We start from the raw sequence: 27,941 nt of genomic DNA, 5'->3' as shown, positions 1-27,941 counted from the left end.
AACTTTCATTGACTAAACAGAAAAACTAGACTTATAATGGACTATGAGTGAATTGAGAAAACCATTTTAAAAAAAATCAGATCGAAAAAATAAGAAAAAAACAGAAAATCAATGTCAAAATGCCGCATGTGAACAAAAAAAATCACTAGCGAGAAATTAAAATTTAATTCAAACAAAAAAACTAGGCCTAGAATGAGCTGTGAATGGATTGGGAAAATCATTTAGAAAAAAGCCGATCCAAAAAAAACAGTAAAAATCAGAGTGAAATTGCCGCATGTGAATAAAAAACCACTACCGAGAAATCGAATTTTTGTTCAAACACCGTTTTCTCACTCTAATTTAACATTAGTGCAAAAAAAATTCACGCCGCAAAACCACTCGCTTTTTTGCTCTATTTCCTGTTTTGGCGTGACCAAAATCACTACTCCAATTTGACTTCAAAAATCATGAAAATGTGTGAACAGATCTTAAAAAAAAGACAGCGCCCCAATACAATTCAAATTCTTTGAATTGTAAAAATAGGAGCGCTATAATAGCCGGCTGAGAAGATGAGGGCGGCTATTAATAAGAGCAATTTAGGTAACACAAAAATCAAGAAATCAAGTCACCGAAAAATTCCAGAGACATGATGTTCTAGAAAAAACGTAAAAAGAGCGTCAGACGACAAAACAAAAACATAGCAGGACAAGTCCTGACACAATTCGAAGGATTTTTATTGACTAGACAAAAACCTATTTAAACATTCCGATCACAAAAAGCCGAAAAACAGCAAAAATTGAAGTCAAATTTTAGCCTGTTAACAAGAAAACCACCAGCAAGAAAGCGGATTTTGTGAAAACAGTGTTTTCGCACTCTACTTTTTAAAATTAGAGTAAAAATCCACTTCCAATTTCGGCATGACCAAAATCACTCCTCCAATTTGACTTCAAAAATCATGAAAATGTATGAACAGATCTGGAAAATAATAGCCAGAAGACTCCGGAATAGACTCGAAGTAAATATTATATTACAACCCAGCCAACCATAAACTGGTCGAACTATTAACTTCTTTATACCATTCAATTTGAAACAACAAACAGAAAACACATTATCAAGGAAAAGCAAATTATGAAAATTTTTTCTTGGAAAGTTGTAACTCCAAAAGCGTCGTTCAAAAGATTGATATAGCGCTCTTATATAGTTATTCACCAATATTCATAGAAGTTATCCACCAATTCGGCTTTGCCTCGAGTTTGAAAATTTTTTGATGGCGATAACAAGCGTATGGTACTATTCTTTAAGCGAGTGACAACGTCATTCAATTAAGTTACTCGTACAATTAAGTCATTTATCGAAAAAAGAATTAAGCAATGCAACTGCTGAATATTGTAAAGGGAAACATCTTAAAAGCTAATGAGTGGTTAACGTAGAAACTGTTTATTGCAGCGTGGAATCCTTAGCAAAAAAAATGAGCGCGAGACGACGCAATAAAAACATCAATCCACGTCCGGACTACAAATCAATGATACTTCGATGCCAACACTTGAAAAAGGCCTTGAATTACCTAAAAAATTTTATTCGAAAGCATATGTAAACTAATCCAGTCAAAAATGACAAAATTGAAAATTTCTAATTTAAGCACGCGGAAAAAAAACAACAATTTGCTCAAGCGCCAGTTTCCTACTTTATACCGTGCAATCACCACTACCCGTACTTCTTTGACGTGATTATCACCACTCCAAATTGACTTTGAAATCCGAACTAAAAACAACCCGATGAGCAAGAAATAAGCACGAGCATAATACAAAGTGCTGCCCCAAACCGTAGTGAGAGCAGCCCATAGCGACAAAGTGAGTTTTTGTTCAAACTTCTTACTGAAAGCCACAATATTTTTCACTCTAATTTTTGTTGACTCACCCAAAAATCTCGACTCAAAAAAGTGGACATCATTACTACTTCAGGTAATAAAAGGGACAGCACCCCCTCAAAGAAGTTTTCATATCAAAACCAAGAGAACAGCTCTATAGCAGTTCAAATTTTTTTTAATTTGAAAGTCAAGAGAACAGCTGTACAGTTGATTCCAATAAGCATGATTGGGATTGAACGAATAGAATATATTGAAAAAAAAAAGATTTTTGTACAAAAATATTTTTTAAGTCCGATTTATTTTGATGGCATTTCGTAGTTGAACATACTTCTGTTTCTTAGAGAGAGGCCACAGGGGCTACTATCAACACCAATAAGCATTAGAGGTGGTAACTAAGACATAGGAACGACGTTCAAATAGCGGGCATCTAAAATTGGGCTTTATGGGTTTATCCCGTTTCTATTTCTGACTTCAACTTTTTATACCGACTCTGTTCATTTTGAATTGCTTTGCTTAGCAACTGATGTTCAAATTCACTTTTAGCAGAATGAGAGAAGAGAGAAACTAGCCTAGAGAAGTCAAAAAGATTTTACGCAAAATGTCGAAAAAGCGGCAAAATGGTAAAGCGAAAAAAAGTTTGACGAAGTAAAAAAAAATACGAGCGCAATAATAGCCGGCTGAGAAGATGAGGGCGGCTATTAATAAACCAATGACAGATCATACTGACCTTTGTCTGTTTGGTCATCACCGTCGTCTGCATCACTGGACTCAGACTCCACCTCCAGTTCCTCCTCCTGCACGTGAAAGTCATCATCTTCATCGTCATTGTCCCCTCCGGATAGTTTGATCATGCTTGGCAACACCACGGCACTCATCAGCTTCGGCTGACGTTTGCCCGCCCCTCGGTTACCTAACAAGAATCAAGGATAATAATGAGCAAAAGATTACATTCCGAGCATCCCTACAAAACAGCTAATCCGTATTTTAATCAAAAGAAGCAAATTTTTGTGCTGCATGGGACATGGTGAACAAAAACGAGCACCAGATAGATCTATAACACAGATAGTTTCATGTTTCTCTTCTTAAATTATGCTAGGTGAGGAAGTACAAGATATATTCATCGGTTTCAAATGAGTTCAGCTTCTTGTAATTCTTAGTGGAAAAAATTCGCTCTCACAAAAATCAAAGAAAGAGGACCAAATGGTATACCAAAAATCACCTAAAAAGCCAAATGACAAATGTGACCTTCTTTCAGAGCAACAATAAAGAATGTGAAATATAATTTAATGAGCAAATCTTTCTCCACTGCGTCTACGAAATTCAAGTATCTTTGCTTGTTAAAAGTATTTTATAGATACCGACAAAAGATAATTTTATCTCTTAAAGCTGAATGACGAATTAAAGAAAAGCGCCTCGATGAAAATTCCAACATATCAACGAAATGAGACTTTAAAAGCCATGATTTTCGACAAAATAAACACCTTGTATAATAAATCTTCTATTTGAATTAATCTGAACTGTTTCGGATGGATTAACGTCGGATTATTTGCTCTAGAACGACAGACGGAGGCTATTTAATTTAGAGGGGGTTTAGCTTAAACATTTTATGGGTGCAAAAAAAAACACCTATCAGGGGTTCGCACCCATAACCTTCAGGTTGACATCTTAACCTACAATAGATTTCCTTTCGCTCACAATCGCTTTTACCATCGAAATTTAATTCAGAACGAGAGGCCATTGAAAACTATTAAGACTTGGGTTGAAACTTCCAGCAAAAAATCATTAACAGCTTCACCAATCTGCTCGCAAGAAGTAAGACGTGTGTTACAAATACACATCTCAGGATAAAGATTCTATTTTCACTCCTGATAAGCAAAACGGTCATTAAAAGTTGACGCCTAAGCTCCATTGTCAACAGCTCCAACACAAACCTTGTCAAGCTTAAACAAAGCTACCTTCAGTTGATAAGCCCAAAGAATTTCACCTGATCAGATTATTCGGTTCCTTTTCTGTCGAAACATTTGCGCATAAATGTTTTTTACATTTGCTTCATCTGGCAAATTCTTGAAGCCAGACGAAGTCCATAATTCGACAAAACTCATTATTAAACTTTTTGCTACCTTAGAAGAAAAGCTATTAAGGAGAGAGTACTCATGTTTTTGAGCAAAATTTACATAACAGTAAATTGTCAGTGAAAGAAACGCATTTCAGCACTTCTACCGGAGAAGAGTTGAAATCATCGTTGAAAAACAATGTGGAAAAGACTTCTTCTTGATTTACTGGCTGTGGTTAAATCTTTCATATCAGAAATGTTTTCCAATTTCATATCTCTATATTTTCCATTTTTCATCTCGACGCGAAATCTCGATTCCATTATCCATGTCAATAAAAATCAACCAAACTACCTATTGCATTATTGTTCTCTCAACAATTTCCTCAGGAGCTTGTTTCAATATAGGGAGAAGACCTCACTTAAAAATAGTTAGGAGCAAAAGTTGTTGGCGCAAATGATTACGCCATTAGGAAGAATACACAGAGTACTACAAAGAGTATCTCGACACGTGTTCGAGGGTCAATTTCTTAAAAATTATAACAAGATTGCAGGTCCCGCATTCGGGAAACTTTGAACGAGGTTCAATTTCCTCCCCAGATTGTTGACAATATTTCAATTTTGGCTGAGCACAGACATTCTATACTTTTCGTTTGCATTTTGTATACTTTCAATTTGCATTCATAGGAAGTCTCGACTATTTGAACTTTAGCAGTAGTTCAACAGCTCTGGATCTGGCTTCAGGGCAACGCTTTTTCAGGCCAAGCAGGTCAATTGTTTCCCAAAAATGTCAGGAACATCTATTTTAGCCAGTTCAGTCGGATTAATGTCAACAAATTGGTATAGATTTTCCTGGGATTTATAGAAAACGGTTGTGCAGAAGAATCTGTTACCAGCCTATCAACATGGAGATAATAGTTCTCCAGAGCCACAGAGATCTGCGATCCTTTTAGCTTCTGTCGTCGACTATAATCCCATACAAAGTGAAACTAAATATTTTCTACAAACAGAAATCTTTCATATTAAGTGCCTCAATTAAAACCCGATTCTTCATCTCAGTTGCTTAGCTTTCCCTATAACGGTTTCACAATGCCAAGTCTTAAAGAGAGGATTCCACTTAGACATAGTTCCTAAAATCTCATAGAAAAATCTAAACAGATTCTAGCAACTCAGGCAAGAAACAGAAATAAATGACAAGAGAAAAATGCGCCATGTGCGAAAAAGAATCGGACATTAAATTTATTCGCTGCATCTGTAGCAAAGCAATTCAGCTAACAGCGGAGAGTGAAGTTGTCACTAAATTCAAGGACAATCTTATTCACATCTGTACATCAAAAATAAGACTATAGAGAACATGGAAACAAAAACTGAAAGAAGGTTGTGCAGAAACTCAATCTCATTCAAGAGAAAACTCATGAACCAATGAGAAAAGTTGGAAAGCCAAATGGTATTATGGCAAATAATCAAACTGAATAAAAAGTGAAAGAGGACAAATACAGACAGGCAAACCCTCGTTGCAGTAAAACCGAGAAAACCCGTATAAATGCCCAAAGAACTTCCATGCGTATTATATTTAAGATGGGTCCACATAAAACGCAAATTCTGCTTCCGCTGATGATACATTCCACGCCCGCCGATATTGAGGTTGAGGCTTTTCTCATATTTCTAATCATTGAAGACAGAAAACTTGTCAAGGCACAAAGGCTCGGAAAATACGTTCGAAATAAGCTTTCAAAAGAACCTCGCAAAACGAATGCCTCAAAATACACAGAAAATTAGTTGAGAGCACCGACAACAAATCCGTAAAATCACATTGAAGCCTTTGAAAAAATCAAATTGACACCACTTCAAATCCCAAACTGCGAAAACAATTTAGGTGACTCGGACGACGGATTTCGACAATCAGTAATGTCCATGTAACATTCAACATAATAATACTTCCAGCTATCAAAAGAAGAACTAAGTCTACAAATGGTCTAAATAATAATAGTAGTAGAACAGGATTAAGGTCGAAGCCTTGGGTTTAGCACCACAAAAATTGAAGTGCGCTGACCAAATCTTCAATGCACTCTCCACGTGCATTTATTTTATTCGTTTTTGCGGAAAACGTCCAGTAAATGTTGCCAATTGTGTTTTTTGTTTCAAGCACAATTTCTGGGTTTCGGTGAACTCTGGTTTCAAGTCCACATGATTTACCCTCAAAAATGACAAAAAAATGTGAGATCGTTCATTTATATGTACAAGCTAATGGACACATTTCTAAAAACTTTTGACGGTCATAATGGCTTAAGTTGTCGTTTACTATCCATCACATTACTGTCTTCTACAAAATGTGTCTCAACCAGTTTTAGCTCTGTGCTTTCCAAGTTTACGTTCAGATTTGCGTTAATGTTTAGACGTTCTGTTTGCTCACATTTAGACTCAACCTATTCTCGATACACCAATTTGTTAAGTATCTCACTGACTCATCAAGTTCACTTTGGTTTTCAACTATCAATTAAAGATCGACAGCAAAACCATAGCTGATTGTTTTCGCACGTGGGTGGAAGGTCGTTGACGTAAATGAGAAAAAAACAGGGGACCGAGAATTGAGCCATGCGGCACTCTGCTACTAACTGTGCTGCTTCTAAATAGACTTGAATTCGTGTCCACATACTGGTTGCGAATTTTGAAAAAAAAATTCTAAAATTCCAAGTTCTATTGCCACCTATAGAAAAACAATTGTTTTTTTAGAAAGTTAATGTGCCCAACGTTATCGAAAACTTTAAATTAATATATAGAACTGTTAGTTCATTTATATTTTCGCAATAGTAATTTTGATATACACTGTCCAAGAAAAAAAACAGTTGCAAAATAGCTGAGCTATTTTCACGAAAACCTGTTGTATCGGATATATGTGATTTTTTAGTTGAGTTCATATAATTTAGCGAACAAAGTTTTTTCCGGTACTTTTGAAACGCATTTGAGCAGTCTGACCGGTCTCTATCACCTAAATCAGCTTTGTCTCCTTTAAAAACGGGACTGATTTGGCTAATCTCCCAAAAACACGGGTATGACCCTTTAATGAGAAAATAAGTTCAATTGATTCCGAAAGCTTTTCAGCAATTTTTTTCAGAATGTGATTTTCAATGCCATCAGGACCTATTGCTTTGGTCCAATCAATTTTTATGATATACCTTTCAATATCGGCTTTGTTACACTGAACGCTGTTTAAAATTGAGTCGGGGAAACTTTTCAATATCACGTTTTTCAGTGAACACAATATTGAAAAAAGAAATCCTCGAAGATTTGGTCAGCGGTAGCTAGTTTTGCAGTATTGTAGATCATAACAGGCGGAAGACCTGGATTTTTTCTGGCGAGTATTTTCGATTTTTACTAGAACATCGATTCGCAAAAATTTCCTTTTCAGAAATGCAGAGGATCAATCCCAATGGATTTATGAATTTCTATTTCTAGACTTATTGAAAGCTGTAATGATTGCTTTGACGTTTTTCTTTTTGTTTCGAGGCGCTTTATCATGTTTTGGACGTATCATTTCAGATTCAGGGCTGAAGTGCAACACAAGAGACGTGACTTCGGAATTTGTGCCTTGAGTTTTCGATCTAGCTTATTGTACCATTGCTCTATTAAGAATTTTATGTTGCTAAAGCAGAATGGAATCAAAGGCATATTTATAATGAAGTCATTGAGAGCTTTCCAATCTGTTTTTTTGAAGGCAAATTTTTTGTGTTAACAGCAACTTGTTGCACAAGGCAGTCAAGATTGACGTCCGTTTGGTTAGGAAAGCGATTCTTTATGTATTAGTAAAAATTGTGCAGCTAACGTCAATTAAAAGCTCAGATAAAAAGAATATCGTTTTCATAATCATTACCTGACAGTATTCCAATTTGTGCTCGCAAATCACCTGTATTTGTAACAGACGAACAATTGTTGTTTGCTCTCAGTTGTCCAATATCCGAAAGAACCGTCCAACATCCGAATGTTCTTAATCCAACAATATGAACTCGAATCAGGCGCGTATCATACATGCAACCAAGATAGAATTGTTTTATGTAATCAACCTCAAAAGTAGGGAATCAGACGGCAAAAATTTTCGGTAGAGCAGTTCTTGTTTCAGCGAAGTTTTTTACAGCAATCAGCACATCTACATGTTTGCTTTTCATATCTATAGACATTCCGTCAATCGTAGATTTGATAGCTGCACAAAAAGAGTGCGTCTTTAGGAATTAATGTCAAAATCTTTCGTCAGCAGAGCGTTTGCAAATTTTGTTCGGCGTCTAAGATCTACCATACTTCTAACGTTGAAAGTGAAAATTTTAAAAAGTTGCATTTTGACTTAGTCAATCCCTGGTCCCAGTGCCGCCTTCAGACTGATACTTAGTGCCCTCTCACAATTCTCGAATACCGCGGAACCTTATGCCCATGTTTGCATTTGACTTAAACGTATTTTGAAACGTCAGTATAGCTAGCTTCCTTTGTTTGTTTTCTCAACAATAGCAATGATATTTCTGATATTTCTGTCTCTTATTATAGGCAGCAAACGATGCGCACGCACTTTGTTTGTCAGTGGCAGCCTGAATTCGTGCTGTACATTTTATTTGATTTTTAAAAATTTTGGATTGTTACGAACTTTAATAGACGAGAAACTTGCTGACCATATCCCTACGAAACCTGAAGGACACCGCAGAATAAGATAAGAATATTAGGCGGGCTCTTAAAAAGTGATACCTCATTTATATTCAGCGTCTTGTCTCTCAGAGGAGGAATAGTCTCAGAAGAGGAAAAACCCTCCCCGAAGAAGAATTCAACGCAAGACGCATTGCAGAAAGGAATAGTCGAGCAAGCAGAACCTCAATCACAAAAATTACTGATTTCAATTTTCTTTTTCAATGATTTTAATGTAATTTGCTAAAGAGACTTGGCTAACTCAAGACAATTCGTCATTCCAACTATTCCAAGAAAAGTAAATCAAAAATTGAATTGATAGAGCAGTCGCTCGATTACGCAAAGGAAAACAAATGTATAAGATAATAAAACCAGGAGAACTGAAACAGACTTTTCACAGACAAGCTAGCATTATTTGACCTTAAATATGCATAACAAAAAGGCAAATTAGGAAAAAGAACTTGTCCAAAAACTCGGCAATTTGTCATTATATCAACTCAACGTGGTTCAATGAAACAATTTACACTTGTTGATAAATAGCGAATATTAGGCAAATGTAATGAATCAGTTCATACAGCAAGTTCAGAGAGATTCAAAAACATCTGAAACGTATCAATAAAACTGCATTGATTCTGCTGAACGGAAAGAAAATAATCAAGAAACATCCGTAGAAACCGAAACGTAGATCAAAAGAGGCCGTAGATAAGGAAACGTCTTTAGAACAGAACTACTTGATCAACTCTGTATCGTTGTTTGGCAAGTCTTAACAGAGCTGGCAGATTGCCAGAAAATAGCCGCAATAGCTTCGTAGATCTGCGGTCTCAAAAAAACAGTAAAAAAGACAGACCAAAAAAATTCGTCTTTTCATTGAAGACAAATATGTTATATTTTGATTAACAATCTGTAAAAGTTATTGCTGCCTCTATTTGCTGATCTCAAATAACCTTCATTTAGAGTGACACACAAATCCATTTGACCTTGTCTCTTTGAATTAAAGTAAATAAAAGTCAATTTCAAAGTGAGGAAGTCATTTTTGAGAGTGAGTCCTGAAGTCAAGTCCTGAAGTCAAGTGTGAGCAAAAATTATCACGCGAATGAATAAAAAACTCGCTCCACTAAGAGAGAGAAATGACGTCACACACGCATTTCAGTTGAAATTGCATGAACGAATGAACAAAAAGCAGAATTGAAGTGGTTGTGACATCATATGGTCGTAACAAAAATCGCGAGGACGAAATAAAAAACATAGCAGGACAAGTCCTGACGTACAATTCAAAGAATTTTCATTGCCTAAATAAAAAATGACATAAAACGGACTGTGAGTGAATTGCGAAAACCATTTCTGAAAAAAAAACAGAAAAACAATGTAAAAATGCCGCATGTTAACAAAAAAACCATTAGCGAGAAAAAAAATTTGGTTCAAAGAAAAAACTAGGTTAGAATGAACTATGAATGGATTAGAAAAAAAATCCGATCCAAAAAATCTAAAAAAAAAAACAATAAAAATCAAAGTGAAATTGCCGCATGTGAACAAAAAACCACTACCGAGAAACAGATTTTTTGTTCAAACACCGTATTCTCACTCTACTTTAAAATTAGATCGAAACAATTTCACGCCGCGAAACTACTCGCTTTTTCGCTCCACTTCCTGTTTCGGCGTGACCAAAATCACTACTCCAATTTGACTTCAAAAATCATGAAAATGTGAACAGATCCTTAAAAAAAGACAGCGCCCTAATACAATTCAAATTCTGTGAATTGTAAAAAACCAAGAGAAGGCCAATAATGGCCCCATCTATCACTGTGCGGCTATTAAACAAATCATAATTTCAAATACTTCTGAAGAGCTTAAGAATCAGATTCGCAGTGAAAAACAAACAAGCCGTAGTCTATACGATCTGAAACAAGACAAATCCAGCGGGCCAGACTAGACTGCAAATCTCATCCTCGAAAATAGCCAAAAAAACCAGGATCATTTAAGCATCTCTTCTGAGTGGTTTGAATATAAAGGAAAACAGGTCAAGTAACAACAATCTCCAAAGATCGCAAAATAACTGATGTAACCCGTCCTCGGCCAATAATTCTCCGATTGTGTCTGGAAAGTTTCTGAAAATCTAACTTTTGACAAAATCTACAAACCCTTCGAAAGAAACCTACAATCAAGTCACTGCTCTCACGTAAACTAATCAATACTCTTGATCAAATGTTTGAATACAAATGTTTTGAGTCAACCAAAGATTTGATTCTCCTCTCGATTTCATTAACACAGTGCCCTATGCTCTGTTACTTAAAACAGAAATTACTTAGTTTTGGTGCAAGCGTTTCGGGAATAACAAATTCATATCTGTTAGGCAGAAAGCAAATTGTGTAGAAAATCTTCTCTCCGTAACGTTGCAAGTGGCGTACTCCAAGGATTAACTCTTTGTTCACTCTTATTTTTCATGCTTCTAATGATTTGCCGAATTTATCAAAAAAAAATCAAACCTATGGATACGCCAACGATTTCAAAGCAATAATCCTTAGCAAAAAAACTGAAAAAAGCAATACAGTGTACAAAATTGACTTGAAAAATTACAATGCAACTAAAAACACCTAGAATTCTTGTAAACATCAAAGCAAATCCGATGCGAAACGGCAAAAAGACTTGAAAAACTCTAGTCTCAAAGGACTAATCATCCAACATGGCTAAAAAAACCCTTGCCAAAATTATGTCACAAATACGGGTGGAAACTTTAAAAAGAGAGGAAACACCACAGACGAGCCTCTAAATCCTTTGCGCCTCTAAATCCTTCACTACTGCTACCACAGCCAGCAATGTGCGTTACATTTGTGCTGAGAGTATGTAGTAGCCTCACCTTTTCAATAGAACAGTATTCAGTAGAACGATTGCTCGAATCTCCCTGTTCTAGTTCCAGATCTAATCAAGCGAGAGTTATCTTTTCCTACTACGTCTGAGAGGCCTTTTCAAGAAAATCTTTTCCATTTTTAAAGAAAATTTTACCATAGCTGCACCTTCAAAAGATAGCTAACTCAATCTCTAGGTATATGTTAGAACGAAGTCTTAGTCGCCCGAGGGATTCAGTGCCCTGACAGGAGGGCGCTTGCACCCGAAAGCTGGGCACGAGGCCCGAGGTGACCAAGATTTTGTGCTAACGTATTTAGAGAACCAAAGGGCACGAAAGTGTTTATTACAATTTTGCAGATTAAGGAAAAGTTTTCTTAAAAATATACGGGAGTTGAAATGAACCAAACTGCTCCCTCTCTGATAGCCAAGCAGCCGATTATTTACAGCGGTTTGATTCAAGAAGTGAAAATCTCATTTTTTTTGTCCTATTAGTGTCCTATAAGACACTAATAGGACAAAAAACTACTTTCACTTCTTTAACTCAAAGTTCAAACTTTCAAACTAAGCTCTCTGCCTCGAAGTTTTAATAACCGATGAAATCGTACCCTGGGTTCTCTAATACTCATTTGCCGTGTTCAGAAAGTATGGGCCACCCATTACTGAAGTAACAAATTGTGTTTTCATATGGCTCAACAATTTAAAAAACTTGTGGATGGGAGGCGTTAAAATTGTTACAATTAAGCTGGGGAAGGGAGATATAGCACAGGTTCTACCTTGCCAAAGGAATCAACGCGCGAAAAAATACCAATTATTTCAGGACATAACTCACAAAAAATTGCTGAGAGTTCACTGGGCATCAAATCCATGGTAGTCTTCGGAGCAGCTGATGGAGGTGACTTGGGCGAGTTTTCACTGATTGCAGATTTTGTTGACCTGGATGAACGCCGCAAACTAGCATTCTCCGAGTTTTCTATGTCATTGCTCACATCAGTACGAGTCCTCATTGCTTTCTTGGTAGCCATTGCCAAATTACGGCATTTTCAAATTATCACATTCTTTCACGTAAAGTTTTTGACATGTCGAACATATTAAACTTTCATAACTAAGCTGAAGAAGAATGCACTATAAAGCGCTATATTTGCCTTTGATTATTTGCTATGTAATGTCAGACATTTTGAACAGGACGGTTAATAAGGGAACAGATACAAAAGTAAGGATGTGATGAACTAACACAGCTCTTACTATATCAAAAAAGAATCGATTAAGTGAAAGCCCCACACAATTTTGGCTAGTGGCTTTCATTTAGTTGACTTCTGCTTAAATAGTTCGAATCCTTTTCCGATGTGTGGAAAGTCAACTACTATATTAGTGATAGTATTATCACCTCAGGCAAAACTGCTGCAACATTAATTCACTCACTGACAAAAAATGAAGGCACAAAATGCACTTTTACATGGTAAACTGCCTTCTAAGTCAATTTTAGTTTACCATAATTTTGGTCGATTGGCCAGATTTAGCGTTTAAAATACATGCCTATCTTTTTTATAGAACTTACATCAATATTGGCCTGCTTTTAAGGCAATCAGTCACCAAAACTCAAACGAATGTTCTAAACTTTACGTGATAGCAACTTCTCTGTGAAAGCATTGGATAACTGTTTTTGTCTGTTTGTCAGAGCTTCTATCATACGGACCAAAACATCCAGTGAGCGATAAATTTAATGAAATACATTTTCTATCTAGCTTATAGTGACAAGCTTGAAAGGAGAACGGCACGCCAGGGGAAAATCTAAAATATAATAAAGGCTTATGGACAAACATTATGTCCATCCGGGGGGTCAATCCTGTGAAATGGTACTTCGGTGGATAGCTGAGTCATTAAAGTAGCAAATATCTGTAAAGAAACAAGCTTTTGGTGGTACATAATAAGGGAAATGGTTTTTGTGGAAAGAGAAATTACGTACCCGAAACTAAACGGGGTTCTTAGCTGTAAACAGTTATCGGAGATAAAAAAAATTGCAGTGACAAAATCGTACTTAAAATTGAAAGAGATAAATAGTTATCCTCAATCATTAGACTCAACGACAAAATACTAGAAACCGACGTCCGAAAATTCGAGGCTTTCAACCAATTTTTGTAGCGTGTAGTAGTAGTAGTAGAGAACTCGGGTATGTTTCCCGCGGCTTCAATTTGTGCCCCTGTGTCAGTCCAGTTTCAGTTTTCAAGTTTTTTCCAATTGTTACAATTGTCACATCTGCAAATTATAAGCGAAGAGCATTTGTTTGTTAGGCTGAATTGAGTTGTGAAAAACTCAATTCACAAGCTCCTGGCGAATTCAATCAACCATTTTGGAAATAACAATTTCAATTGATTCAAAATAAATTGAAAAGTGCAACAAACAATGGAAGCACACATCAACAAAGCAACAGGGCCTGAGTGTCTTGGTAATCAATACTAAAAAACTCTTTCAGAATCTCTAGCCTAGTCTTTGCCTAATTGTTGTGATAAACTTATTAAATAGTTTGCGCTAATGCCCTAAGCTCTTCATTGCGGCCCACTAGTCCCACACTGTGACAATCTATTTGTGAATCTATGTGACATATTTGTGAAACTAGCAGCCTTTATCACCTCTATTGTTCTACTATTTCCCTATGGTATCATGACGAAATGGATTGCATTTACTGCAAACAACTCATCCACCACAATTAATACAGCCTACAATTCAGTCTATGCCACGAAACGTTCCACCTTAGATGCCCGCAGCTGAGCAAAGAAGACATCAAAACAAAGACGACCTCATGGACCTGCAATAGCTGTTGTTTTAGGCCAGTGACTCCCCGAGTTAGCGTAGTTAGTCTCCGTGAAAGTTCTCAGAGGCTTGTGGCAGACGCTACCAGCCAGAGGGGCCGGGAACCAGAATCTGACATAGCTGCGGATCTATTCCCAAATATTTCTCAAATGGCTATCTACCCTACCCAACACGACAAAGAAACTGCCCCTCACGACGGCAGATAAAGCCCCAAGTTCTGCAACAACTTCCCACCCTCCGTTCGTGACAAGCTCTTCAATATCTATCTCGAAGAAGTTGTGCACTGGAAACCGAAGTTCATCAGACTCAATGAGTGCAAAAGCAACACCTCCCTTGCCTAATCGCTTGATAAAGCTCTGCGAACACTAGACGACCACACGTCTCACGCCAGTTTCGCAATCATAGCAGCCCTGGTCTTGCCACACCTGATTCTGGCCCAAACAAAGAAAAGCACTGGCTATGTCAACAAGACCATTCTTTGAAGACATCAGCTGTGGAATCACGGCAAACTAGAGGAACTCATTAATGAAGCAAAAGCACTCCGAGTTCGGAAGAGCAGTGGAGCAGAACGCCAGTCGCAACCCCTCGAAAACTTCACCAAATTAATTAGAGACGGAAAAGTTGGTAATGCTATCAGAACTCTCGACAGTGATGCAAAAGGCAAACTTCTGTCCTTAGAGGACAAAATCGAGGAAAACACTGTTGCAGAAATTCTAGTCGAGAAACTCCCCCAAGGCCAGCCGATAATTTCTTTATGCCTTGTCAGCCTCGAGAAATCTATTCATCTGCCCTTCCACAACACAATCTTTGTCAAACTCGATGATAACGCATTCGAAAGACCAGTTCAAAATCGAAAGAGTCACATAGAAATTTTGGTCTGGTCTCTTGTGAATGGAGAAGACGTCCATTCGACAATACCTCAATCAACCTCCGGAACAGTGGCAAGAAAACCTACAGAAAAGCGACTGAAATTTTGAGCAGTACTTTATTAGAAGCGTACAACAACAGCAGACTGATCCCACTTCACAAATGTCCAGGCGTACGACCAATTTGGACAGGGAAAGTTTTGCGCCAAATTATCGGGCGATGCGTCTCAAGCTGTCTAGGCGTAGAGACCCAGAGAATTGGAGGTCAAATTCGGCTCTGCCTTGGGCAGATCAGAAGAATCGAAAAAGCAATCCACGCCCTGCGTCGCGAATTCGACAACGAGAACTGTGGAGCCGCTGTACTATTAGATGCCACTAAAGCCTTCAGTCTACTAAACAGAACAACTGCCCTGTAAAAATTCAGAATGGTCCCTTCTCGCCATCTTATCTTGCGAAGGTTGCACTCAAGGAAACAAAACTAGCAATGCTAATGTACGGAATTGCAATAAAGCCTCTAATCTTGAAATTGCAGACGCCTAGAACCATACAAATGTGGTTCGCTGGCAACGGCAACGCAGCCGGGTCACTCTTCGAGAATCTTTCCAATCAGAGGCCTAGCTTTTGTTATTACGTATACGCGCCAGAATGCCAGCTAATTGTCAAACCACTGACAGAACAAAAAGCCGACAATTTTGTTTCAAACAACAAAGTCCAAACTCTCAACGGGCGAATGTTCTCGGATCAATTTTTTGGCAGTGACGAGGATATGCAGAATTTTTCGCTTTTGAAACACAAAGCCGACGACTACACGAAAACAATTCAAAAATTTTCAACAGTTGGCAAGTCATCACCTCACGCAGCCTACCACTGCTATTTCCAGAACCATATCTAAAACAACAGACTATCTTCACCATAATGAAGAAATTATCAGCAACAAGCTCATCACTGGCTTGACAAAAAGAGATAGTCCAGACGAGATAACAAGACGAGTACTCTCCCCGTCAGAAAAAGTGGGCTGGCAATAAACCAACCAGATGACTACAGCAGAAACTATTTGACTAACGGAATTTTTTAACACCACTCGACAACCTATCGTCCGATCTCATACTTTTGAAAAAAATATGAATGAAGAAAGAGATCCAAAACGACCGCCTTAAGACGGCAATGCAGAAGCAAAAACAAATTATTGACGCAACGAATCCCGACCTCTGATGAGCCCTGACACCAGCAAGGGAGAAAAGAACCTCCCTGTCTAAACGCTTCGCCACTCAAAAATCACGAACTCTGGCTCACAAAATCGGAATTTCGCGACGCCCTCTGTATCAACTACTGATAGAATTTCAAAAATCTGCCATCAACATGCCTGTAGAAAACACTTTGACAGTACCAAACAACCTACACTGCCCCAAAGGAGGATACCCGATTATCATGCACAAAAAATATGTGATCTCTTCGCTAATTTCATGAACAAAGTAGGCCAAATCGTTAATGCCGAAGCCCATCTGAAGCCTCTTGACAACAAAATTTTTACAAACTCTATCTGTACCGATAATGAAGCCAAACTGGACATGTTCGCCAAAAAAATCAGGGTCAATCGTTTTGAGCGTTCTTTTTATGATGTAAAGATTTTCATCACCTTTGTTCCCCGAAACTGAATTTAAAACAACAAAGATGCATATTTACTACATGAAGTTACAAACGCCTTGAATATCAAGACAGAATTGTAGACAATGAATATAGATCCTTTTCACCGTTGATTTTTGCCACCACAGTTGCAGCCAGCCCCATCACACAAACTCATCAGAGGATTGCTTCCCTCATAGCCCAAAAATCAAACGAACGATACCCAGAAGTCAGTAATTTTATCCGTACCCATTTCAGCTTTAGTCCTCTAAAGAGCTCTATTTAGGCATTCGTGGATGTGTAAATCAAGAGTCCACAACACCAGGTGATATCAGCACAGAAACTTTCAACACAGAATTCAGATCCTAATTATCTTAATTTTTTAATTAATTGCAACCATATGTCTTCTAATGACAGACACAGTCTTCGCATTCAATGCCAAAACGATCTCTAAATGACTTCATGTTGACGTTCAAAAACTGAAACCAAGCTGCATGTTCCAACACCATATCACAGATAATTTCTAATTTTCAGAGCTGGTGCTGCCGCGAGCACATTAAATTTCTATCCATTCGCTTCAACCGTCTCGCATTCATTTCCATTCAGTTTCCTCTTTTTAATTCTTTGATACTATTTTGAAATTTGTTAGCCATTACAAAATTTGTAAGTCAAATGTTTTTTTGAAATATAAGAATCTCTTCCCTTTCTTTTCCAAACAGTCCTAGATACGGAAGTATTCCCCAACGACTGGAAAACAAGTGGAGTTAATCCTATCATCAAGGATCGAGATAAGAGACAAAAATATCGATACCACCCTATCAGGCTGCTCTATTGCATATCAAAAATTTGAGAGAAAAAGTTTTGATTACGTATAAAACGAAGTGAAGGAAATACTACTGCCTTCACAGTTCAGAATTCGAAAGAAGGGGTCGGCCATGAAACTACTTAGGAAGTACCAGAAAATATACGACTAATTTCATAATAGAGATGGAAATTACCCAACAGCTCTATCTAAATTTTGAAAAAGCAATTGAATGGGTACCTCATGAACATCTCTTTAGAACTTTAATATTATAGTTTTTGAGAGAAGATATTAAGTTTCGTAGCCTAGTACCTGAGCCACAGACAAGACAAAAGAACAAAAAAATCCCAAAAAATGCGTAACGTGCGAAGTGCCCCAAGGTTTAGGCGTAAACCACAGTCGTTCATTCTCTAATTAAATGATCTCCACATTTCGCACAGAGTAACCAACCATTTTGGCTATGCAGAAGATGACAGGCTCTTGGACACTGATGCAATGAAAACTCTTAAAAACTGTACGCAAAAAATTACACTGGTGCTAATTTCAAAAAACCTTTTCCAGCGACAACTATTCAGAAATAACTGAGTACTGTAAATATAAAAAGACCTTGGAACTCTTGTTAACCCCAATCCAAAATGGAAAAACAACATAGAAAAAATGCAAAAGTCTGCTCCCAGCGTTGTACTCAGTTCATCAAAAGTTTCAAGATCTTCTCCGATTACCACAAAACTGAAGGCCTACAAAGTGTATGTTGTACCAATAGCAGTTTTCGGAAATCAAGCTACGTCTTTAAGAAAAGCCAATCTGAGAACATACGAAATGGTTCAAAGAAATGCTTCAATGCAGATCTTTAGTTCTGCCCCAGCCAATAACAGCAAAAAATTTGGATTCTTCTTGTCCATTAAATCTAAATGCGCAACTTACTTTTACTGATCTTAATACTACTTATCAAAAATAAAGTAACAGGTACATAAAGAGAAAAAACACTACGCTCAACGCTATCCATTTTAGGGATTATTAGCATAATTAGACAACATTTCAACGCCGTTGTTTGACAAATTTCCCGGGAGCCAATAACGAGACCTCAATGATAGACGCTCGTAAAAAAACCTGAATGCTACGGTGATGAGCATATATTATCACATAAAGTGAAAAGTTTTACGCTATTGTACAAGGCTTTGAGGCCACTGACGTTGCTCTCAGAGTACTTTTTTAACCGATGAAGTATCTGAAAATGAAAAAAAAACACCAATTGAAGCTGTTGCAGAAGCTTTGAGTCACACATTTGAAATTCAAATGTATGGATGAGTGGAATTTCGAAAAATTTAGAATTAAAATGGTTGCGTACTTCGCAGTTGTCTTGGCCAATGTTTGGATTATTTCGGTGGAGAAAAATTTTAGTGGAGTTTTGACATTTATCCAACCAACGGCAAAACGGACAATACTGACAAAAAATCCCCCAATTGTAAAAAATGTTTTTCATCCTGAATTGCGCTGGGGATTGCGAAGTTTGCAATAAAGGTTTCACGCAAAGAGTCAAAACATAAGCAAAGATGTTTATGAAAATTTGAGAATCTGATATGGTTCTGTAGTCCTTGTGAAATAATGCTTTATTTGAACTCTACAAAAGAACGGAAGTTTTTTGATTTATAGGTTGACGATATAGTCCGCGCAGTAGGTAAAATTGTCATGAGTTTATGCAAATCAGTAAAGACACTGAGAAAAAGAACATATATGCAGAGAAAAAGTCGCGACTGATTTTTAACAAAATTGTAACAACGAAAAAAACAAAAGCAAAAATTCAGAAAAAAAATTGAAATTTCTTATGTTTTGCGACAATCTGAGTTGAAAACTCAGAGAATAAACACTGTTCTGTTGTAATTGTTTTTTGAAAGAAGAAATCAATTGAAATTATGCTTGTATTCACTCGAATCTCTTTTTCGCCGGTGGTTAAAGTTCAGCGTGGTTTGTTAAATTAACTGTAGTGGACGTCAAAGCACATGTGTTTTTCAGACCTGCAGATATTTAACCAATATGTTACTGAACATTAAAAGTTAGACTCACCGGTTGGGCAGCATGAATGAGGGAAAACTCATTATCCAGAAAAATTCTAAGGGAAAACTCATTTCCAGGAAAACATTCTAAGGGAAAACAATTGATCAGTGCAGTGATAAACTAAAATTACTTGATGACAATTGATTCGCATCATATTAAACAAAGGAAACAAGATCACAACACTTGATTTAAATTCAGGAGGTGATAACTGACAATAAAACTTTAAATCTACTTTTGTCTATTTCTTTAAAAATTTGCATATCTGAAATTGTGAGCTCAGAAACTAAACAAAAATTGCGAGATACAAATCCGTAGTTACAAATAAGTGAAGTTGAACGAAAGTTGAATACAAATAAGTGAAGTTGAACGAAAGATAATAAAAAAAACTTAATTGTGAAATTACGGGTTTTTGTTTGACTAACTATTAGACATGATTACAGACGAAGATTCTCAGAACCATTAATTTTTAATTTATTAAAAAAAACGAATTATTGTGCCAATGTATACTTTGTTATTAGACTTATACAAGAGCAAGTTGTTTGCACTGGAGCCGAAAACGAATCCTTCAAAAATTATCATTTGCTTTTCCAATATTTTCAATTGACTCATGCTTATAAAAGAGGAAGTGGAGGGATTGAATTTAACCACATCTAAAAAAGAACAGCGCAATTCCTTGTTCTCTTGGCAACAAAAACATAAAACTGTCAATAATATTTTAGAGTCCGTCTCATTGCAGTATCGCCCGTCAATTTGATGCTTTTCCAATTAAACTTTGGGTAATATTTTTTAAACTTTGGGTTATACTAAATTTTTTGGTTATCGCTCTGTTCATGCACTGGTTGAAATTCTCTTCAGGGATACCTTAAAAAAGTGGGTAAAGCTTTACTTCAGCATTTTGAGAGGTTTCATTAAACAGAATCAGCACTCGAGTTAACCCAATTACCAAATTTGATCCAAACAAAGCACAATAAACGCGTACCACGGAAAGTTTTAAAGATTTCTCAAACGAATTGACCACAAAAATTTGATTTTAAGATAGAAGAATGGGTTAACATTTTTATGAAGAAAAAAGTTTAACAAGGGGCTACAAACGATTTTTTACTGACAAACTTGTCAAAAAAAAGAAAATTTTTTAGTGCTGATGTTTTATACAGAAGATCTTGAAGTTTCTGGAAAGATGTCTTCTGGTGACTATCTTATCTCATGACCAGACAGCGGAACTAAATTTAGTTTTAGTACAGAAACAAATGGAAAACATCCCAGCTCCTTGGAACATTTAGGTTACATTACTTATCTTTCACAGAGTTTAGGAACACTGACGATATTGAAATGGTATTTTGGAAGAACGAAGGAATCACATTTCCATGCGCGGAGAGCCCAAACGCTTTTGATTTCAAAACTAACGAAGAGAATATTGGTTAAAAAAGATAGTTCCAAATAAGGGCTTATACTCTATTGCATTTCACTGATTAAAAACAGCGTTAGTGTGTGTGTGTGTGTATGTGTTTGTGTGTGTGTGTATGTGTGTGCTTTGGAAAAAGACATCGACTGTATTTTGTTTTTCAAATTTAGACTAAAGATGCTTTTTTCAATCCAACAGCATCAATTTCACTTCTATTAAACTCCGTTCTGAAACCGGACAATGAAATTTTTTCTCTAATTGTTCGCATTTGTTCTGCTTTAAGAAACTGACAAAGTTACTTTAAATTGACAACTCAAAGAGTTTGCCCTCTGTCATGATTTTTCTCAAGCTAAAAAGACCCCATCTTAGCCTCAATTCCCTGGATACAACAGAAAAACATGAATTGGAAATTGGGTTTTCAACTGCCGGAATTTGTTGGGTTGTTTTGTATTAGCGTTCATTCTAAACTTTGCAAAACAGAGAAAGAGAGTTTTGACAAGGTCATATTTTGCAGTTTTTGGATAATTATTCAGAGAACAAAATACCAAAACAAGCAATAAAAAAACAGTTTAAAAACAAAAAAACAGCTGGAAAATAACATTGATGAGAAAATAACAAGATATCAGTATCTAGAGCTCCGAAACGGAGTCGACCAAATTTTTGAAAAAATAGGAATTGATCTTTAATTTACTACCGACACAGGCAAAGCACGGCTCTTCTGTTCACTTTCAAAAAAAATATACTCATAGTGGCGTTTGGTGAGATTTTGTTGCGGATAATGTGTCAAACTCATGAGTTTTGAGAGCTCTTAAAAAATTACGCAAAAAGCGAGGAGTTAATTAGTATATTGCTTTCAATGAAAAATTCTTCAATTTGAGAGTGCATGCAGTGTTTGACGTTTTCTTTAGAGATATCTTGAAAAAAAGGTGGGTAAAGCACTACTTAAGCATTTTGAGAGATTTCAGTAAACAGAATCAACTCTCGAGTTAACCCAATTACCAAATTTGATCCAAACAAAGGACAGAAAACTGGTACCAAGGAAAATTTTAAAAAGTTTTCAAACAAATTGACTGCAAAAATTTGATTTTAAAATAGAAGAATGGTTTAACTTTTTTTCGAAGAAAAATTTTCACATCGGGCTATAACAGATCTTTTAATGACCAAAATAGTCGAAATAACAGCAATAATAATATTGAATTCTTTTTACACCATGTGAACAAGGAAATGATACGAGGTGAATTACACCAAGCAGAGTTACAATTAGTTCATAAAAATCAAAAACAAGATAACGAGTACATTTTTTGGCGATGACTATACAATTTATAAGATATCAGAGGCGTCTAGGTTAATATTTCAACATAATACATTAGCATACTTCAGAACTTCGCTCCAATGACAAGATTTTTCTGCAAAGAAAATGAGAAGAATTCTGATATCAAAATTTGGCCAACAGTAAATGATCACATGCTTGATGAGGGTGCTGATGTTTTTGGTACAGAAGATCATGAAGTTTCTGGAAAGATGTCTTCTGGTGACTATCTTATCTCAAGACCAGACAGCGGATCTAAACTGAGTTTTAGTACAGAAACAAATGGAAAACATCACGGCTCCTTGGAACATTTAGATTACATTTTTTATCTTTCACAGAATTTAGGAACACTGACGACGTTGGAAGGGTATTTGGGAAGAACGAAGGAATCAGATTTCCAGGCGCGGAGAACCCAAGCAATTTGACTTCAAAACTAACGAAGAGAATACTGGTTTCAAAAGATGGTTCCAAATAAATGCTTATTCTCTATTGCATTTCACTGACTGAAAACAGCATTAGTGTGTGTGTGCTTTGGAACCAAGACATCGAGTGTTTTTTTTTTCAAATTTAGGCTAAAGATGCTTTTTTCAACCGAATAGCATCAATTTCACTTCTAATAAACTCCGTTCTGAAACCGGACAATGAAATTTTTTCTCTAATTGTTCGCATTTGTTCTGCTTTAAGAAACTGACAAAGTTATTTTAAATTGACAACTCAAAGAATTTGCCCTCTGTCATGATTCTTCTCAAGCTAAAAAGACCCCATCTTATCCCCATTTCCCTGGATAGTATAGAAAAACATGAGGTGGAAATTTGGTTTTGAACTGCCGGAATTTGTTGGGTTTTTTAGCGTTAGCGTTAATTCTACCTATTGCAAAACATACTGAGAGAATGAGAGTTTTGGCAAGGTCATATTTTACAACTTTTGGATAAATTTTCAGACAGTGAAACACCAAAGCAAGCAATAAAAAACTTTTTTTAAGAAAACAAAAAAACAGCTGGAAAATAATATTGACGAGAAAATAACAAGATTTCAGTTTCATAAGCTCCGAAACGGAGTCAACCAAAACTCTTGAAACTGTAAAAACTGATCGCTAATGAACTATCAACACAACTAACTCACAGCTCCTCTGTTCTATTTCAAAAGTTACCCATAGTGACGTTTGTTGAGAATTTGTTGCGGAAAATCAGTCAATCCTTTAGCCCTAATAGATTCATGGAATGGTGGCTTAATTACAAAAAACTTTTCCAGACTTAACAGGTAAAAAAATATTTTTTATGCAACAGTGCGCCAAGACATTTCAATGCGCTAAAAAACGTTGGATTTTATCACGTCTGCCGCAGCCGATGTTCATATAATTTGAGAACTAAATCGGCTGTAGAGTTTTTTACTATTTTACATTTAATCACAGGAATAACTTGTAGACTGATTATTTTTTTGTTGCCAGCGAGATCAAATTCCAACATTAAAAAAAGTAAAACTTTGAAAAATGAAAAAAAGGTTTTTTAGCAGAGAGATAGAATTACAGTAAGCACTAGGTTCATCGCGTTGGCCTTACTTGACAATAAATAATTTAGTACAGAGGAATGGACTTTTACATAAAAAAGGAATTGTAAATCACAGCAATCAGTAAGGAAAGAATATTTGATTTGAACATCCCGACCTATTGAAAAAAAGCAACCCAGTTGTCTCACATGCAAAGAAATTCAGCAAATAAAATGTTGGGCGTATATTGTTAGTTTTTTTGTTGCCAGCTACATCAAAATTCAAGATTGGACCATTGGTAATATGCACATGAAACCAAGTATTAATGAGAATATTAATAGAAGCGTTTGATGTTAAACGAGGGCTACTTTTATTGACAAAAAATGCTATCTTGTTGACTAAATTACAAACTAACTCTAACTTTGGTCGGTGGAGTTTTCCCTGTATTGTTTCACTTTTGAATTGGTAAGTAATTGAACTCGACTTTTGTATCTTTAATTTCAAAAAAATTTAGGTGCCAGAATGTTATTAACGCATGTAAGTGGAATGAGGATTGGTGTTGCTTTTTTTGCAAAAAAAACACCCACAAAAAATAATGTCCCTCGAGAAACAAAACAGCGTGCCCCAGATAAAGAAGGAGCCCACAGGACTGATATTTTATAAAATGTAAGGCAAACTATCGAAAATTCTCAAAAATTATTCTTATATTCATAAAACTTTTGAGTTATTGCCTCATTTCCAATACTCATGACGAACAGATCCTCGAAGCCTCTTGTGACAAGCAATAAATCTTGACAAGCTGACAACCGCAAAAAAATTGGCAACCGTCTAGCCGCAATCCCGTCTAGAAAGTAAGAAGCATAAACCGACAACAAAGCCGCAGATGAGGACGACCTCTTCTGAGAGGACAGTGCTTAATCTTTTTGCTACCAACCGTCCTTCAGCGTATAATAGTCAGAAACGAATCAATCAGAATGAATTTACCCGGTACGAAACTTGGCCATTAGAATTATCACATGTCAACCAAATAGGAAAATACATTCGTGTTGTTATATACCTTTTGGTAGTTGTTGACTGTGTCGCAAGATATTTCCGTGTAGAGCCCTTGAAAAAAACAATCGAATGAAGCGGCTACAGGAACTAGAAAACTGATTAAACACAAGTAATCCCAACCAATGTGGGATGTGAATTACACTGAGTTCAATGCCGCTTTCAGAGAAAATAGGACATATTTCTATGTTAACAATTTCAAAAATTTTGCTAAAACAATCAACAGTTGGCTTAACCGCAGTGCCAAACTTCCTCTTAAACAAAATCAGCATTGGAGATGTAACAAGGCTTGTTTCATTGAGTGCTCAAACAAGCTCTCTACAGAAATCTTGTTTTAAGATTGGAGATTGTGTTCAAATTGTTATGAAAAGCAGTATTCAGAAATCGCTACCAAAAGTCTTTTACTGGAGAATATTTTGAAATTAATGCAAAATTAACATAGAGTCCTTTTACTTACCATATAGACAACGAAGGAATACCGGGATAATTCAGAATTTTTTTAATTGATGCCATACTTCTATCAGGAAAAAGATAGGCTCTGATTGAAATAATTTTAACAACAAAAAAGCTCTCTGTTTATAGCAGAAAAGATAATGACAATTCTTAAAAGAGGTGTTCAAATGACAATTTTCAGACAAGTCCAGGTAGCAGAAATTGAAAGTTTTTACAGATACAAATAACACAGCTTCCCCGGTTTATGAAACAAATTGATTAACTCACTTTCTTTTCACGGAGAATAAGAGTTCCGGCAAAGTTTAAAATTTATTCGAGATTTACGAAGAAAGAAATTTTCCAAGTGAGGAAACACCAAGCATCATTGGCTTCACAGATGTTGCTGACGGTCACGAAGTGCACAGTGACCAAAAATGGTAGATTGAAATAGAGACGGTTTATGAAGAGCAAAGCAATAATGGCATAGTAAAGTGAATTTCCAGCTTATCTGTGCATATCTAGGTGAGCATTTGCTTTTTACATACACAATTGATACAAAAAATAAGCGTTGGCAAAGCTTAGTTGTTGCGATTACTGTTTAGTGATCCAAAACAGTTTAAAAAATAGTGAGGGTGTGTAAAATTGACCCCACACATCGAATTGCTTTCATTTCAAGTTTAGAATTCGCAAATTTTTATCAAATGCATTGAATCACTTTTTACTAAGTTTTGCGCTGAAAGCGGGCAATTGGTGGTTGCTTTTTCTGGAACTGGAAAATTTTTTTTAACTGTTTTGTTGTTGGACTAACATGCCACGAAATCCCTGCTCGATTTTGCAGAATACTATAGACAAAAAGGAATTGGAATTTTTTAGGGTTTTAGCAGCGGGAGTTGGACTAGTTGTTTTACTAGTTGTTGGACTGTTCTTTCAATACCGGGTAGCAGCTACGAAAACTTGAACAGATTTTTGACACCATTTTTCCAGAAACTACCGGGCGCAAACATTGAAACCAACACGCAAGATGCTAGAAAAGCCTTAGAGTCTCTCACTCTTGAAGATGACGAGCAGATAGTATCTCTTGACGTAAAAAGTTTGTACACCAACGTTCCAGTTGGAGAGGCTATAGAAATTGCTCTAAGAGATCTCTATTCAAGCAACCTAGCTCCAGATATCCCAAGGTCCGCCATGAAAAGTTTGCTAAAGCTTGCGGTGACGAATGTTCATTTCAAATGTAATGGGATCTGGTATGTACAATCAGAGGGACTGGCTATGGGTGCATCACTAGCTGTAATACTAGCAAATGTGTGGATGAAATCGTTTGAGGCATCACTTCAAAAACCAGAGCTCAGTAAAAACTTTTCCAGATGCGACCAAAACGGGAATTGCAAAGACTGTAACCGGAGAGTGACCTACCGAGGAAAAGGAGTGGAATGTGAGTCATGCAAAAACTGGTTTCATGCAAGATGCCAAAAAATATCGAATGAGGAATACGCCAACATGCAGGATGTGGTTTGGATTTGTACTTATTGCAGCAACCAACAGACAGTGGGACACGATAAGGAGATGAAATTGTTTAAAAGGTATGTGGATGATATTATCTGCACGGTTCGTGGTGACCCGGATGAGTATTTAAAATTTGCAAATTCATTACACAACAACCTGCAATTTACCTTAGAAAAAGTGAACATGGATGGGGGTTTGGCTTTTCTTGACATTAACGTAAATGTGAGCAGCAAAAATAATATCACCTGTCATTGGTATCAAAAACCAACTGACACTGGAATAATACTGAATTTTCGCAGCTGTGCACCGCTTCAACATAAGAAAAATGTGATTCAAGGGACGGTTCACAGGGTTTTTAATGCAACCTCTAATTGGTTGGCCTTCGATCAGGCTCTTGAAAAGAACAAATCTTGCTGGACCAAAAATCAATATCCAGAGGAATGGTCTTCAAAAATTGTGAATCAGACTCTAGAAAAAATAATAAGTGGCGGTAAAGACCAATTAAGAACAACACCAAAAGAGCATCAAAAAAGCAAGACTAAATCTAATGATAAGCCAACTATTTTTCTACAATACAGAGGCAACCTCACTCAAAACTTCGCAAGCAAATTGAAGAAACTATGCGAATTGCAAGTAGTTTTTACAACGCGAAAATTAAGATCGTGCCTCCCCACCCTGAAATCATCCTTTGATAGAGATCTGAAATCCCACGTGGTATATGAAATTAAATGTAATGGATGCGGATCCATCTATGTTGGGCAAACAAGCCGGCATGTTACCACAAGGATAACAGAACATCAAAAGAAGGATTCACAGGTGGGTCAACATCTAGTTGAATGTCGTGGCGCCACGAATGACATTGAATGGAGAATTCTGGACGCCTGTCGGTCAGTAGAAAAACTAATGATCATCGAAGCTATATATATCAGCAAGCTGAAGCCGGCACTAAACACACGCGACGAATATAGGGGGAGGGAACTCACGCTAAAATATTAGTTCAAATCATAATTTTGACTAAATGTGAATGCATAGGGCAAAAAACATTTTGTGCATGACAAAACGAAATTTGCAAAACCTCCACAAGAGGGATACTTATGGTTAGGGCAAATTCGGAATAACCCTAAAAATACAAGAACATGGACAAAATCGAAAAATCCGGAATAGGAATGTTTTTAAGTAAATTGATAACAGATGTAAATAT

General features: G+C 36.5%; 1 protein-coding gene across 1 annotated transcript in view; it reads right to left on the bottom strand.

Moving 5' to 3' along the window:
* LOC142342004 (uncharacterized) overlaps positions 1-12,983 on the bottom strand; it is a 45,492-nt gene extending 32,509 nt beyond the window's left edge. The window contains exons 1-2 of the mRNA XM_075393188.1: positions 12,235-12,983; positions 2,574-2,756 (exon numbers count right to left, since the gene is read on the bottom strand). Coding sequence (XP_075249303.1) covers positions 2,574-2,756; positions 12,235-12,427 — 376 coding nt within the window. The 5' untranslated portion in view covers positions 12,428-12,983. The remainder of the gene's footprint in view (positions 1-2,573; positions 2,757-12,234) is intronic.
* Positions 12,984-27,941: the final 14,958 nt, after the last annotated feature.

Source organism: Convolutriloba macropyga, chromosome 1 (assembly GCF_964194025.1).
Source record: "Convolutriloba macropyga chromosome 1, txConMacr16.3, whole genome shotgun sequence".
Lineage (NCBI taxonomy): Eukaryota > Metazoa > Xenacoelomorpha > Acoela > Convolutidae > Convolutriloba > Convolutriloba macropyga.
Note: the sequence above shows the minus strand (reverse complement) of the source record. Positions and strands in the feature narration are given on the sequence as shown.